The sequence below is a fragment of the Ailuropoda melanoleuca genome, chromosome 3, assembly GCF_002007445.2.
Source record: "Ailuropoda melanoleuca isolate Jingjing chromosome 3, ASM200744v2, whole genome shotgun sequence".
Classification (NCBI taxonomy): domain Eukaryota; kingdom Metazoa; phylum Chordata; class Mammalia; order Carnivora; family Ursidae; genus Ailuropoda; species Ailuropoda melanoleuca.
Window position 1 is genome coordinate 111,456,606 of NC_048220.1, and position 15,525 is coordinate 111,472,130.

At 42.4% G+C, this 15,525-nt stretch overlaps 1 protein-coding gene across 3 annotated transcripts in view; it reads right to left on the reverse strand.

Annotated features, from left to right (window-relative positions):
• The window catches only part of PARP8 (poly(ADP-ribose) polymerase family member 8), a 177,020-nt gene extending 163,551 nt beyond the window's left edge, over window positions 1-13,469 (reverse strand). For 2 of the 3 annotated variants that reach the window (XR_004624292.1, XM_034656940.1), the window contains exons 1-3: window positions 12,835-12,970; window positions 12,646-12,747; window positions 11,641-11,695 (exon numbers count right to left, since the gene is read on the reverse strand). Coding sequence is in view for 2 of the 3 variants with exons in the window: in XM_034656940.1 (XP_034512831.1) it covers window positions 11,641-11,695; window positions 12,646-12,747; window positions 12,835-12,934 (257 nt within the window). In the remaining variant the exon portion in view is untranslated. Of the gene's footprint in view, window positions 1-11,640; window positions 11,696-12,645; window positions 12,748-12,834 lie in introns of all 3 variants that reach the window. The other variant, XM_002919636.4, reaches the window with a different exon arrangement.
• Window positions 13,470-15,525: the final 2,056 nt, after the last annotated feature.

The following is a 15,525-nucleotide window of genomic DNA, read 5'->3' on the forward strand; positions in this document are numbered from 1 at the left end:
CCCCCTTGCTTGTGTTCCCTCTCTCACTGGCTGTCTCTCTGTCAAATAAATAAATAAAATCTTAAAAAAAAATGGTGATTTTATTCTATGGAATTAGGTACATAGGTATACAGGCTATTTGTTTCAGTTTTGTGCCAAGGCACTTTTATTTAATAAAAATTAATAGCTGATTTTATATTTTCCTAATTCAAATTTATATGCCTGTGTAATGTAAAAAAGAAATTCTCAAACTTCTATAGAAAAGAGTCCTTATTTAGAAGTTGAAAAAGTCTGGGCAAGCACCTGCCTTTCTTGTCTGGCTGTTTTTTTAATAGACTTTAATTTTTAGAGTAGTTTGGAGATCACACCAAAATTGAGCAGAATGTACAGAGATTTCCCATATACCCTCTATTCCACATGTGCAGAGCCTGTCCCATGATCAACATGCCCCATCAGAGTGGTACACTTATTACTGATGATGGACCCACAGAAACACATCATTATCACCAAGAGTCCGTATCACCAAGAGTCACTCTTGGTGTTGCACATTCTGTGAATCTGTAAAAATGGAGAATGACGAGTACGCACCATTATAGTACCATACAGAATAGCTTCACTGCCCTAAAGTCCTCTGTTCCACCTATTCATTCCTTCCTTTCCCGTAACCCCCAGCAACCACCTATCTTGTCCCTGTCTCCATACTTTTGCCTTTTCCAAAGTGTCGTATAGTTGGAATCATACAGTCTATAGCCTTTGAGATTGGTCTTGTTCAGTCAGTCACAGGAATTCCTCCCCCCATGTCTTTTCAAGGCTTGATAGCATATCCTTTTTAGTGCTGAATAATATTCCATTGTCTGTATATATCACCGATGACTTATCCATTCACTAAGGGAAAGACATCTTGGTTGCTTCCAGGTTTGGGCAGCTTTGAATAAAGCTGCTATAAACATCCATGTGCAGGTTTTGTGTAAACCTAAGTTTTCAACTTCTTTGGGTGAATACAGAGGAGTGTGATTGCTGTACAGCATGGCAAGAGTATGTTTAGTTTTGTAAGAAACTGCCAAACTGTCTTCTAAGTGGCTGTACCATTTTGCACTCCCACCAGCAATGAATCAGAGCTCCTGTTGCTCCACGTCCTCGCCAACATCTGGTGTTCTCAAGGTTCTGGATTTTGGCCATTCTAATAGGTGTGTAGTGGGAAGCACCTGTATTTTCATCTAAAAGTGCATCTGATGGGGCGCCTGGGTGGCACAGCGGTTAAGCGTCTGCCTTCGGCTCAGGGCGTGATCCCAGCGTTATGGGATCGAGCCCCACATCAGGCTACTCTGCTATGAGCCTGCTTCTTTCTCTCCCACTCCCCCTGCTTGTGTTCCCTCTCTCGCTGGCTGTCTCTATCTCTGTCAAATAAATAAAATCTTTAAAAGTGCATCTGAGATGTAACATTTCACAGAATGTACCCCAAAGACTGGAAATGTCACATTTCTGCTTTTAAAAACCTTCCACGAAACTTCTGCCCTAAGTGGATTTTTCCTGCCAATTACCTACAGCTGGAAAGGATTTTGTGCATGTTGGACATCGAGAATTGAGGACACTGGAAATTCTACATTAATGACACAGGAAGTCAACACAGAAAGTTCACATTAAATCACACTGGGGGGGTAAGAGAAATGGGTGAAGGGAATCAGAAGGTACAAACTTCCAGTTACAATTAAGTCATGAGGCTATAAGGTACAACGTGGGGATTATAGTTAATAGTACCGTACTGCATATTTGATAGTTGTGAAGAGAGTAGATCATCAAAGTCCTCGTCACAAGAAAAACAAGATGTTTGTAACTATGTGTGGTGACAGATCTTAATTACTTATTGTGGTGATCATTTCACAATATATACAAATACCAAATTATATTGTACATCTGAAACAAATATGATGTTATATGTCAATTACAACTCATTTAAAAAAGAAAATCAAACTAGTATGATTTCATTTTTTAAAAGATTTATTTATTTATTTGAAAGCGAGTGAGCACGTGCATGCACACTGTACAAGTGGGGGGGAAGACCAGAGGGAGAGAATCTTCAAGCAGACTCCCTGCTGAGTGCGGAGCCCCATGCAGGGCTCCATCAATCGACCCATGAGATCATGACCTGAGCCGAAACCAAGAGTCAGACAGTTAACCAACTGGCCCCCAAACTAGTATGCTTTTTTAAGAACTAAGTTTAAAATCTTTCTTGCTCCAAATTTCATCATTTGGGCGTCAAATTCAGCCAAGACTATGCAATTCTCTTTTTAATTGAAACTCACTTAAGTCACCATTCTAAGCTGGTTTTCCCATAAGGATGGACTGCTCCAAAAAGAAACAGGAGAGAATTTGGCTCACAGTGAATTATTCAAACTTTTTCTCAGTTAACTAAAAATGAATCTGACCATTCACTAGAGAAATCATATCAAATTCTGCAGTGATAATAAAGTAATGACTGCTTTGCAGCTGGAGGGCCTTTTTTTTTTTTTCTTGCATATTTAGCTGGGGTGCATTTTAATAAGAAATGGTGACTGCATCAGCTTTTACCCATGAAGATCTTTAGCTTCTGGTTAGGTCTTCCACATACCAGTACCTACAACTTTGTTCTTACGAAGATCAGATACACACTGACAAACGAATCATCACAATCGTGAATTCACTCACTCAAGATTTTGCACACTGATTTCAAAATGAAAAACCTGGAATTTACTATTTTCAGTATGTGGATTCCCTGAACCACAAAAGCTATGGAGTGTTCATATAGGAACAGGTCTGCTGTTACCAGGAGTCATTTTCAATATATACCTGACTGTGTCCGCAGGACTGCACTTGAAAGCACCAGCTTCATTCTCCAGTCGTGTGTTACCAAAAGTAGCATGTGGTTTCCTAAAGTGTAATGACTGACACTGCCTAAAAAAATTAAAGAGATAGTTTGCTTCCTGACTCACGTTGGAAAAATTCTGAGTATTTTAAAACTCCTCCAGTAAATTTCTCATTTGGCCACTGGAAGAGAAATAAATGTAGAATAAATACCCTCATTGATTTCCAGATGTAATTTAACAAAAAAATGAAACATGTAGCTAAATTCCGTATTTCCCTCACCACAAAGTTCTCCAAAAGTATCTGCTCCATCAAAGATTGCTCACGAAGAAACTCGACTGCAGTCACAGTGACAGAATTTAAGAGGGCACGACGAGTCCTTCTGCTACACAAAATCATCATCTCGCTCTAACACTTCCTTATGAGGCTGCCTTCTAATCCTGTACCAAGTGGGCCCTGCTTAACTTCAAGGCTCTGATGAAGAATAGCTGAAAGCTCTTATCCTAAATGGATTCAACACAACTGATGACAAAGTGAGAGACCCAGAGAAATAAATCCTCGCGTAGAAAAGTCAGTGGAGCGAAATGCCAAATGCCTTTAGCCGAAGCTTTCCTGGTCATAAAGCGAGTTCTCTACAAATTAATGAAAGTAAATTCTTCAGGGCTCAACTGTGAATCGGCAACTTCTATTTCAACTATCCTGCTGTTTACTCAAAAACTCTTTTTAATGAGTAAGACTCAGAGTTTGCCAAAGCGTTTTCCACAAAACAACTTTCTCAAGATGTTCCAGATCTGTAATCAAATAAGTCTGAGAAACCCTGAATACTTCATTCACCTTCTGGATATGCATAATGTACACTAATATATAAAAAGCTCCAAAAAGCCAACCATTAGAAATGTTTAATATTGTTTAAGCAGTTCCCAGACATATTTGGCCACCTACCTAACACCTAATTAAACAGTTTGGGAAATGCTATCCCATAATGTAAGAGAAATATTACTCTCATTTAAGAAATAGTAGGAGATATATACTATATTCTAGGCACTCCACTAGGAACCAGAATTCTCGCCTTTAAACAGAATATTGATTTTTTGTGACTTTTTTTTATTTGACTTACATTTTCTCTTTTACACAGCTCTGTCCTTAATAGCATTTTTGTTTGTTTTCCAATTTTGTCTGAACTTTTTCTTCATAGATGTGAAAGCCTAACAAATGTAAAGTAGTTACATTAGTCTCTGGCTCCATTCTATACTTTGTATACAGTAAATATTCTATAAGTGATTCTTGGATAACAACCTGTACCTGTTTTTTTAGACAAAACAATGATGAAAACCCAAATAGCTACAACACTTCTGAGTTGGTTGAGAAATCCTAAGAACACTTTCAGGCCATCAGTAAGATCTTTTCAATCTATATTTCAAAATGTTCAGAAAGAAAACATCTTGGGGAAAGTCAGCAGCTAGCTTTCCACTCATTTCTGTACAGGGAAAATTCATCTGAGTGCATAAAGGTTTAAGTGGATGATTCCCTTTTAAATTTAACGTTGTGCTTTGCCATCCTCTGTTAATACCAAGAAGGTATCAGCCATAAACTGGGATGTCACTGATACGCAAATGAACTACAACCAAAACTTGTTGTCGTCGTTATTCTATAATGGACTGGGAACAGTCTATTTATATTCTCACCCCAACCTCCTCAGATTTCACTGTCTTCTCATTCTCAATTTGTCCTACTCATGATCTTACTCTATCCTCTTCTTGAGCATAAATACATCATAAAGTTTCACAGAGATGCCACTTGTGGTCAAAGAAAAGATTAAATGAACTGGCATTTGTGATAATAAAAATCATGATCTCGATATCCAAACCACGCACATTATGTGACACAGAAACTACCAATCAATAAACCTTGAGCGGCTGTGGATGCTTATTGCACAAAATACAAACTGCTGTTGAACGGAGAGACCAGGTCAATAAACGGGCAGTGGTAGCCTGAGAAGTACAAACAACTGGATGGGGAAGGTGGATCTAGAAAGCCAAGGATGGGGGTTTCGATTTGATATGGAGGAAACCATGGTCTCGTGTGAAGGCTTCTGAGCAGAAAAATGCTATGGTGAAATTCATGCTGAAAGAGTTCAGGTTATCAATGAGCTGGATGGGTGAGAAGCTGTTAGTCAAGAATTTTAAAACACTGGGTTAAAGTGACTGACCCAAGTCAAGGTGATCAGGACCCGGACCAAATGTTGACACCTGTGGGGGATGAAGATGCCCACGATGATTTCAAAGAAAGAGCCAATGAAGCTTCGAAAGAAATGAAGAAGAAGGTGGTATACATGAAACCTGAGACGGATTCCTCCTGAGTGGCTCAAATGATGTGACAGGAGGGAAAGGCTGGGAAGAGAAGCTTCTTTTAACAAGGAAGTGATGGGTTGTTTGATACGCTGGGTTGAAGTGTCTAGCATTTAAGTGAGGCAACTGGACAGAAAACCTAAATTATGTCCCAATAAAATAGGAGTGACAAGCCTTATTAATAAAAGCATATTCGTATTAGTCTTCCCTGGGGGTACATGGAAAATGGGATTTCAAAAATGCAGAGAGTGAAAAAGAGTAAGATGCCATGCGAATAACTTAACAATTTCATACTAAGTCAGTGGCAGCTGTCTTAAAGCAAGATTTATCTACTACAGCACCGTCTATCCAAAAGCAAATCTGTGCAGAGAATTACAAAATATTTTTAGGACTGATAAATGTTCTCTTACATGTATTTTTCAAAATGCTGCCGAGAGAAATGATGGGGAATTTAAATGGGTCAGCCCAATATTTGTGTAAGGCTTCCACAGCCAACGTACATAATTTTCTCACTATTAATGCTTAGCACTGGGCTCAGGCATTTCCCTTGCCAGCCAGTGGAATTTTCAGTGCGGCCCCTGGCGGGCATCCCACTAAGCAATCCCTCCCCAACCCCAAACATTCCCAACTATCCTAGTCATGCCAGTTCAACCAATGCCCCTTAACCTTACATAAACACCGACACACACTGCAATGTATCCCTACTCTGCTTCTTACTAACTGTAAGCTATTGAAATTACCCAAGCCTCAGTTTCTTAAGCTATAAAATGTAAAATAGCTGACAAAATACCTACTTGTCTTTGTTGCAAACATAGGATGTAAGGGAGGCAAAAGGCACAGCAGAGAGACTATGCCCAATAAATAGGATTAAGAGTATTATCTTAATCCATGAAATAAATGGAGTTTAAATATTTTACTATGTAAGTTTCAATAAAGTTATATTTATGTTAAATTGGTGGTGATTTTAAGTCAGTGGTTTTTAAATTCATCTAACAATGAAATCTTTTTCAAAAAAAATTTGTACAGAAAAGAACCAGAGCAGCTATAATTTACAAAAGGATGGGAAAGCTCAGACCTCACTCACTCATTTGGCTTCCTTCACACTCCCTTCCACCAGGCACCCCAGCTTCCAACGCAGGTTCCCAGGGGATCAAAGGAAAAGACTTTTTTTTTTTAAATCATTATTTTGGATAATAATTGATACAGTATAAAATTATGGAAAGCAAGTCCCTATTGCCAAGAGGAACATGCTAATTTCTGATTTTTAAAAATGATCATTCTTTTCATTATGACATCTTAAGAAGCACTTGATGGTTTCAAAATAATTGCATATTTCAAGATTTCTAGAATGAGCACGTAATTCTTTCACAATGAAAATTGATTAATCTTTTTGAGATGATCTTTTTCTACTTCACCACCCTCAATGCCCCCATTCCTGCACCCACATACACTTCTCCTTTCGAAGAAAGTCAAAACAAATGCACTTTAGCAATCAAGTAGATTGCCTCTCTCCATGGCATCCCATGAGCAAGGAATTAAACACTGGGAGCCCAGGTGGACAAAGGTCCCCAGAAAATCTGCTTGATCACCAAAGTGTTATTGATTTTTTAAACCGAATTAAATACTTTTATAGTCCAAACTCTCCAGTGTGTCATAGTCCCCATTAACTCTCTCATAATGTTAAGCAACTGCATTATCTTTCTGTTCCCTAAAAGCATTTGAGCATGCCACAGGGCTTATAACTTGACTATGCAGCTTGTGGATTCTTAAGAAACTCTATTCCAAGTGACATTACCAGATTTGGGGCTTTTTGAAGTATTTGACTATCTCTACACCCGACCATTTAGTTAGGAAATTGCTTCTCACCTGCCAGAAGACCTTTTAACATTCGTTTAATAATTGAATCAATATCTACTTATTCAAAAAACATATTGTACTACTGAGCAGGTAGCTAGAGGCTGGGGAAACTGCAATGAATAGGACAGACCGTGCTTCCAAGGAGCTCAAGGTCAGACAGATGATCAAGTGAACAGGTGCTAACAATACAATGTGACAACATGGCTTTAGCAATACCTATAAGAATAATATAGGGAAAGGGATGCCAAGAAAAGATCCTCAAAGGGGAATTTGGCTTAGCAAAGATCCAACAACAAAGGCCTCCCAGGGTTGAGATGGGGGAGGGTGGAGAGGACAAGGTGTAGATGGGTGTTCTGCAGCATGTGCAAAGGCCCGGGAAAAAGAAGAGGCAGTATGTGACTTCAGGGACTGCAGACACTATTGTTAGTGTTACATGTGATGCTCCAAAATAGTTATGTGAATAGAATATCCTAAAAGGCGGGGGGGGGGTGCATACTTCAAAAGATGCCACTCTACCCATGACCATATGAAAGAGTGTCTATTCCTACAATAAAGGTATACACCTACAGGCAATTCTGAACATTCTGCCAGATACTAAATTTCTAATGTATTAATAATTTCTGTTTAAAAGTTAGATTTCTTATCATGCAGTCACACTCCTTGATTGGAAAACTATCAATTTAATAAGCATTTCTTTATTTTCATATCCTTTCTAAAGGGAAGACATTGTTATATTCTTGGGTGAAAAAACACTGAGGTCTCAAAAGAGTATAATACAATCCCTGGATGCACATATTTTATAAGCATACAGACACATAAAAATTCCGAAAGAATAAATTCTAACACATTAATAGATGAAAAAAACATGTGTTTCTTATTTTCTTTTTTGGCTTATCTTTTTAACAAAAAAACTTTTTTTTTTTACACTAAACACGTCTTATTTGTGTATTTTTAAAACCTCAGTTACATCCTCATGATACACTTTCCTTGCTGGAAGCTCACAATCAGGGAATTCCGCAGAGATCCATAGCCAGGCCCCAGGGGCTCCCCCTGTTCAGCCCTTGTCTTTGCTGACCACTAGCAACACGGACCCAGCCTGCTCTCCCATCCCTAGTAGCTGTCACTACTCACTTTCTCCCTTCTGTTTCTTCTACCACTAACTCCATGACTGACTACAAATGAGATGAAGGACCAGAATTCCCAGGGGCGCCTGGGTGGCACAGAGGTTAAGCGTCTGCCTTCGGCTCAGGGCGTGATCCCGGCATTACGGGATCGAGCCCCACATCAGTCTCCTCCACTATGAGCCTGCTTTTTCCTCTCCCACTCCCCCTGCTTGTGTTCCCTCTTTCGCTGGCTGTCTCTATCTCTGTCAAATAAATAAATAAAATCTTAAAAAAAAAAAAAAAAAAGGACCAGAATTCCCAAACCTTTGTAGTCTTAAGGATTTTACTATCAATCAATTAGGGAGAAAGAAGGAGGCATGAGATTGCACAAGCATGACAAGTATGGGGAAGGAATGACTTTTGTGTAAACTTCCAAATTGTCTACAGGTGAGGCCAGACATTAAAACACCCCTGAAATTGGAAGCAGCACTGGGTAGGCGCCCATGGCAGGCCCTGGACCATGAGAGCTGTGAACTTATTCCAAGAAGTCCAGGAATCAGAGGTGTGCTACCAAGACCAATGCTAGAATTTTATCTAGCTGGATAAATAGCATACATTTTTCAAGCATATGTAGATGGTCTTAATAATCAAATTCATAACATTTAACACCTCTTTCTCATTATTTCTCAATCGAAAGACACTAAAACTATCACTCTCCAATCAGTATCTGTGTGATCCTTTGATGTTCAAGTGTCTCCATGTTCAGTCAAAGAGGCTGAGAACACTAGTGTAGAGGAATAAGCACAGGTCTCAAGAGGGTGACAGAACCGGTGTGCATGGTAGCTTCTTCAATGAACTGAGTAAATTTCAGCATGTTTCTTAAATTCCCTCAGCCTCAGTTTATACATCCAAAAGTGAGGCTATAATGATTCCATGAACCTTCTCTTGGGGGAAAACTAACTGAACTCAGTCTCCCAGCTGACCATCCACTCCCTCCTTGTTCCCCACCTAAAGTCCACCAAGACAGCAGAACAGCAAATGTCAACAAGCCTTTCCACCTCCAAATGAAAGGTCAATTTACCAGGCCACTGGCCAGCCCTGACACAGTCGCTTCTTGGCATTTCCACTCACCCACAGAAACATAAAAAAATGTATCTGTAAAAAAATTCTCCATATTATTTCTTTGTTCGACTAGTAACATGTAAGGTCAATCTTTGCCTTTAGAACAAAGTATAACTTGTTCGTAGAAAGTGTGAGAAAGAGAAAATGGTTTACTAAGTTTTATCTACAACCAGAATTGAAAATTATCTTTTAAATATGTTCTCAATGGTTTAGATGAAATGTTAGTTAAATATAATTGAAGATAATCACGTACTATCCTTAAAGATTCCCACCTCCTATAATGGTGAAGTAAGTCTAGTTTACCAGAAATGACACTATGAATAGACTATCGTAAGTTAATAAGCACTTTCAATCAAAACAGCAGGATTTTTTAAAATTTTAAATGCCCAATTGACATGCCACAATGAGAAATACATAATAAATATCATGTTCTAATATAGTTAATGAAAACAATGCATTTTTACCTTCAGGAAAAAAAAATGTTTTCTCTGCCATTAGCTATAAATGCATCGAGGGATTATCATTAAAGGGATTATTATCATTATCATACTAAAACAACCTTTTGTATACCATTTTGTGGAAGAAGCTTTTGAGGAGACAAAGCTTTCACAGGAACAGTCTGTAAGAGTCATCTTCAGTAGATACACAAGTCCCAGGTATTTAAATCAGAGACAAAAGAAAATACTATCCCTTAATAGGATTACACAGAACAGGAAACATCTCTTACTTTAAGAGCAACCATGGTGCTTGTTCCTACAGTGAAAACTGATGTTATCTTAATTAGTTAATTATTCATCGCAACCCCCCCCCTTGCTCCTGGAGGCATTCATACCTTCTCCACCTCTTGCTGTGTTAACACCAGTTCAATAATTTGCTGATAAAGAACCTTACTGCAGCATCTAACAGATCTTAGAGATTAAGTGCAAGGCTCACTCCCCCCTCGTACAAGATAAGTAAACTGAGCCCAAAAGAACTCAAGTATCTTATGGAAAATAAGCCAGTTAGTTGAAAAACCTAACCAGAGCATTCCCCAGGCCACACCTCTCACTGGGTGGAACACCAGTTAACTGTTGAACTGACCACTCAAGCAGCTATCTACCTGACTGCATCGAGAATGTTTTCAATGGGCCGCGTGGCATATTTTAACTGTTAAAATAATCCAAAAGGATATTAGGCATACACCAACTTCCTTTGGATAGTAAGTGTAGGAGCAGCATTGATTTGGCTGAATCTCCTCTAAATTATTCTTTTTATTCGTAACTACAAAGATGATAGTACCACATAAATTAAGAAGTACTGTAATTTTATTCTCTCCCAATAAGTACATGTTATATGTGTTATGTTCTCAACTAGTAAATCAAATCAATATACCAATCCTGAGGCTTAGGGTGTACATATGAGAAATGTGAGAACTGTTTTAATTAAAGGTTTTTTGAGATATAGATTGCATTACAGATCCTAAGCATTTTAAAGATTCACATTAATTCCAATCTTTTAAAAAATGTATTTACAGAAGAAAGCATCTTTTGCAATTTATACGTTCATAAATGTTTCCATTAAGCTAAGCGATATTTTGGAATGTGGTCAAATGATATTGAATGTCAAGTCCTAACAGCAAGGCTAAATCTCTGATAGTTCTCATATGTGGCCACTGCTCTTTGAAACCCGTGTCCCCAAAGGGCTAAAAGGAAGAAAATCCTAACTTAACAAGTGAAGACAGAACGACGTATTTTAAAAGCTACCTTTCATTTTAATTCTACTTCCTAAACACAAAATTGGATTTGGACTTCTTTCAAACTGTTAACAATTTAGTATTAATATATGCGTCTGTCATACCTCCCCCTCAAGAGAGAAGTTATACACTCCAGCTACATGTAACTTCCAAATTCTTTCCAAAACTAAATGTGAAAACCAAAATACCGCTCCTTAAAAAAAAAAAAAAAGTATGAAGAATTGGCAGACTGCATATTTATGCCAACCTTCAGAAAACATGAAAACGCAGCCCTAACTCACCAGAATTATAACTTGTGTTCAAACTACTTTGCAACATCTTATATCTTTTATGCATTTCACTTCATACCCTGTATTCCAGTTCTGCGCCCGCTTGAATCTATCAACCCCCAAACGTCTCAAGAGCGAACTACTACAGTGTAACAGCTTTAACATGAACAGTGCAAGAGTTCTGCTCATTGCCTGTGGCGTGATCTTAGAAACACTTGAATCAAACATATTTATGCCCCCTCTTATTTAAAACGGGGGAACCTTGAGCCTGGGATGTGGCTAAAGGACAGCAACAGGAGAAAAAAAATACCCAAACACGGAACATGCTAAGAACAAAGGAAACACAAGCCTGTGAACAGGAAATGAAGCAACTCTATACACACAAATACCTTTTGGGGCCGCCAACGTAGGTGAAAGTAAAGGTGGAGTCTGAGTATCTGAAATCTGAAACGGAAAAGTCCTGTTAAAAGCTACCTCTCGAGTGGGTTTTTAACCTTGGTCATGACTCGGGCCCCCTATTTAGTGGAGCCAAGGGAAGGCCTGGCGGGGCGGGAGACGTGGGCTGGAGAACCCGGAGGTCCCCTCTCCGCGCCGCGCAGGAGGGGATGCTGCGCACCCCGGGACGGGTGCCGCGGGAGGCCGCCCCCCGCAACAAGTGCCGGGTGCCATGGCAACGGCGGGAATTTCCCGGTCGGGGTGGCCGGAAGCGGCCCCCGCCGAGCTCGCGGCTGAGAAAGCAAAATCCGATCCTTCTCCCGGGGGAGCAAAATGGACGAAAGGCGACCCCCAGGCAGGGGAGCAGGGCGCCTCGAGAACCTCGAGAATCCCTTCTCTTTCCGGGGCAACGCATTGCCAGTCGGAGGGGACTAACGCAAGCTGAAGGCGCGGAGATCCGGCCAGCGCTGCCCCCCGGGGGCCTGGGCGCCGGGCGCTGCCGGCCAGCGCAGCGTAGCGCAGCGCAGCGGACTCCATTCCCGGCCGCCGCCGCTCAGCCCATTGCGCAAACCCGCGGGTCCTCCCCGCCCTGCTCGGCCGCCGCTGCTGAAAGCCCGGAGGCGGGCTGGGACGCTCCGGGCATCCACCGGGGGCTAAAAAGACCACGCACGGCACCTCCGCCTAGAATCCCGCTAGGGCCACCGTGGTTCGGCCCCCAGAGCTGGTGGCCGCCCCAGACTTCGGGGGGGGGGGAGTAGGGGAGAGGCTGGCGCCCCCTCCCCCTTTTGGCTCCCGCTCCGGCTGCAGCAGCTGTTGCCAAATGAACCCCGGAATGGGGACGTGCAACCCACCCCCAGCCCGAGCCACACACGTCGCGGTCAGAGAACTGAGAAGGGGGGCGGCGGGCGGTCAGGGGAAGCTGGCGCTGGGTCCGAGGCTCCGGAAAGGCGAGAACTCACCTGCAAACAGGCAGTCCTTCTCGGCTCTGGACTTCTGGATCACGACGTCGATATCCTTCTGAATTCGCTCTTGCCTTGAACACATCCCCATTAAATAAATCCCTGGAAAAGAAGCAGCCGCTATTTCCACCCCACCCCACCCCCCTCGCACGCTTCCAGCTTTCGTAAATATTCAGTTAAAAATGAAACCTCTGGCCGAGGCAGGGGCTGAAGGCGAAGTGGTTTCGGAAGTGATCCTGGGTGAAAGAGGAGGAGGTGGCGGAGGAGGAGGGGGAGGTCGGCTTTGCATTCCCAGATGTGACCGCCCAGCTGCTGCTCTCCGCTGCTGGATTCCAATTTCCTCCCCTCCTGACAATGGATGGTGATGACACCGAGTCTCACTTTCTCCCTCCCCCGCCCGGACCAACGGCCGTGGGGGGCCGAGGGTGCTGGAGACGGCCGGAGAGCGATCACCGGCGGGGCGGCGGGCGCCGGCGAGGGGCGAGCCCCGCTCCGCCTCACGCGCACACCCCTCGCGGCCCGCACGCCGGCCTTCCACACCCGCGCACACTCGCGCCCGCGGGCGGCGGCGGCCGTGCGGTGGCTGCTGCAGCGGCCGCCCGCTGCAGACCCTCCCGCGCCCAGTCACCGGGTCCCGGCCGCCGGGGTGTGCATAGTATCCGCCATCCCGGGCGCAGGCTGGGTGTCCCCGCCCCGGCCGCCGCTCGCGCCTGGGGCTGAGTGGGAATGTAGGTAGTGAAGACTCCCCGGGGCTCCCAGCCTGCCTCCCCTCTTCCACCACTTTTACGAATTCGACTCCACTTTCGGAAGGGATTATGAGTCATATGGAAAACCCAAACCGGAGCGTCTGGGGTGGGGGGGAAGGGAAAAGAAAAATCTTTAAAGATTGAAAATAAATAAATAAAAGGAACAAATCTTTCCTTGTTGCCACATCAGGCAAGATCGAATGACTCCAGACAGACCCCCTCCCGCGCCCGCACTGCTAGAGTCTTTTTCTCCCGGGTGGACGTAGTTCAGTCCCTTTGGGACACCCTTTAGGAAATGCAGCCCCTTTCCAGGGACTCCCTCTACTTCCAAAGACTCACCAGTGCTTTCCTCCTAGGTATTTCCGTCCATAAAAAATTGGCCATAAAAAATCGGTCTCCCTGGAAGATGGATATCTGGCTTGTTTTAAAAAGCCGTCCCTTTGCAGGTCAGTCAAGGGAAAGCACCTATCATCCTCCTGTCTTGTTTAGAAGTGAGGTGGAGCTCTGATCCTCCCTTCCCGTTCTGCCTAAGGACACCTCAGGGCTGAAGTAGCTGTCCTGCCTCTATATTGCCATGTGCCCTAGGACAGGCCTCCAATGGCACTTTTCTTGTTTTTTCCTCCACTGAGAAGGCTTCTCTGAGCAGACCATGTCTCATCTGGTTCTGCATTCCCAGTGCCTGGTGCAGTGCCTGAAAGATAGGGGGTAGGCCTGAATGTGGGCTGAATGCGCGAATGGTGGTGCCTTGCAGCTTCATTTCTGTATGCCTACCACGGTCTTAGTCAACTTCCTTATCAGCAGAAGTACCCAAGAGTTGTCAAACTGGCTCAGACCCTGAGTCAGTCCAGTCTGGATTCTGATATGGGCACCACGATGCGTAGGAGAATTAGAAATGACCATCATCCCTGATGGAGTCTTAAGATTCCATAGAGATAAATGCAATGAAAAATCATATTTCCAACCCCTTTATCTTGCAGAAAAGAAAACATGATATGACTTGTGCAGTCTGGAACACTGCACATTCATTGTGAATTCTAAGAGGAAACACTCCTCTGCATTAAAAAGACCACTGCTGTCTTTGATGTCAAAGTCACAATACAGTACATTTCTGCTCAGACCTCTCCTGAAACTTCCTTAGGGTAGGGAGGGCCAAGGTGTGTAGCCCCCTTGGCAAATGAAAGCACTTCCTTCTGTTCCACGTAGCACAGAGTATCATGTGTACTTCCCTCCATTGTTCTGTGCTCTAACTTCTCTAAAATGCTTAAAAATCACAGCTCCTCCAAATGTATTTGATGGCTTTCTCTCTATCCAGGAACCTCGCATTCTCAAAGTAGAACCCTTACTACAAATCAATTTGAAACAGGTTTAAACCTACCTGATGTTTTTCGGCTGGATCACCTCTTGGTTTACTACTCCCTTCATAAAATAGGCCTTCTTGTGATTTGTCCTATATTTGATTTTTTTTTTCAAGCTTCACAGGCTGCCCCGTTTTTGTTAAACAAAACTGACCTCACTCCATTCATGCCCTTAAGGTGTGATATATTTAAATATTTTTAAATGTTAAGGGACAAGATTTAAAAAAAAAAAAAAAACCCTATCTAGTGTGCATTTTTGCAAGAGAAGTTTCTCTAATAGAAACTATACCAAGGCATCAGTGCTCCATGCTAGATCCTTATGGCATGATTCTTTCAAGTGCAGTCCACAGCCAGTATCTCATTTCCTTACCTCTTATTTAAATATTTAGATTCTTTTGCGGTGATTAAAAACTATATGCACGTTTGAGATGAGGAAGTTATGTCCCTGCCTTAATGACTTCTGTGCGCATGCACTCACATGCATTCAGGAACACAACACATAGTAGGCCTTTAATCTGTTTGTTAAATAAAAATCATTCACGATGAGAGAGAACTCTGGTAGTATGCTATAGGAAATTCAAGATCGTACATAATCAATACGTTGGATGACTGGGTCTAGTCAAAGAAGTCCCACCAGTTTAGAAAAATGATCCTGAGCCAACAAATAAAAGTTATCAGAGGAAAAATGTAAATTCTTCACCTCTGCTGAAAGCCCCAGCTGCAGAAGTATAAGGCAATGGAAATGTGGCAATAAGTGCAATGGGTATGCTGTAGTTATT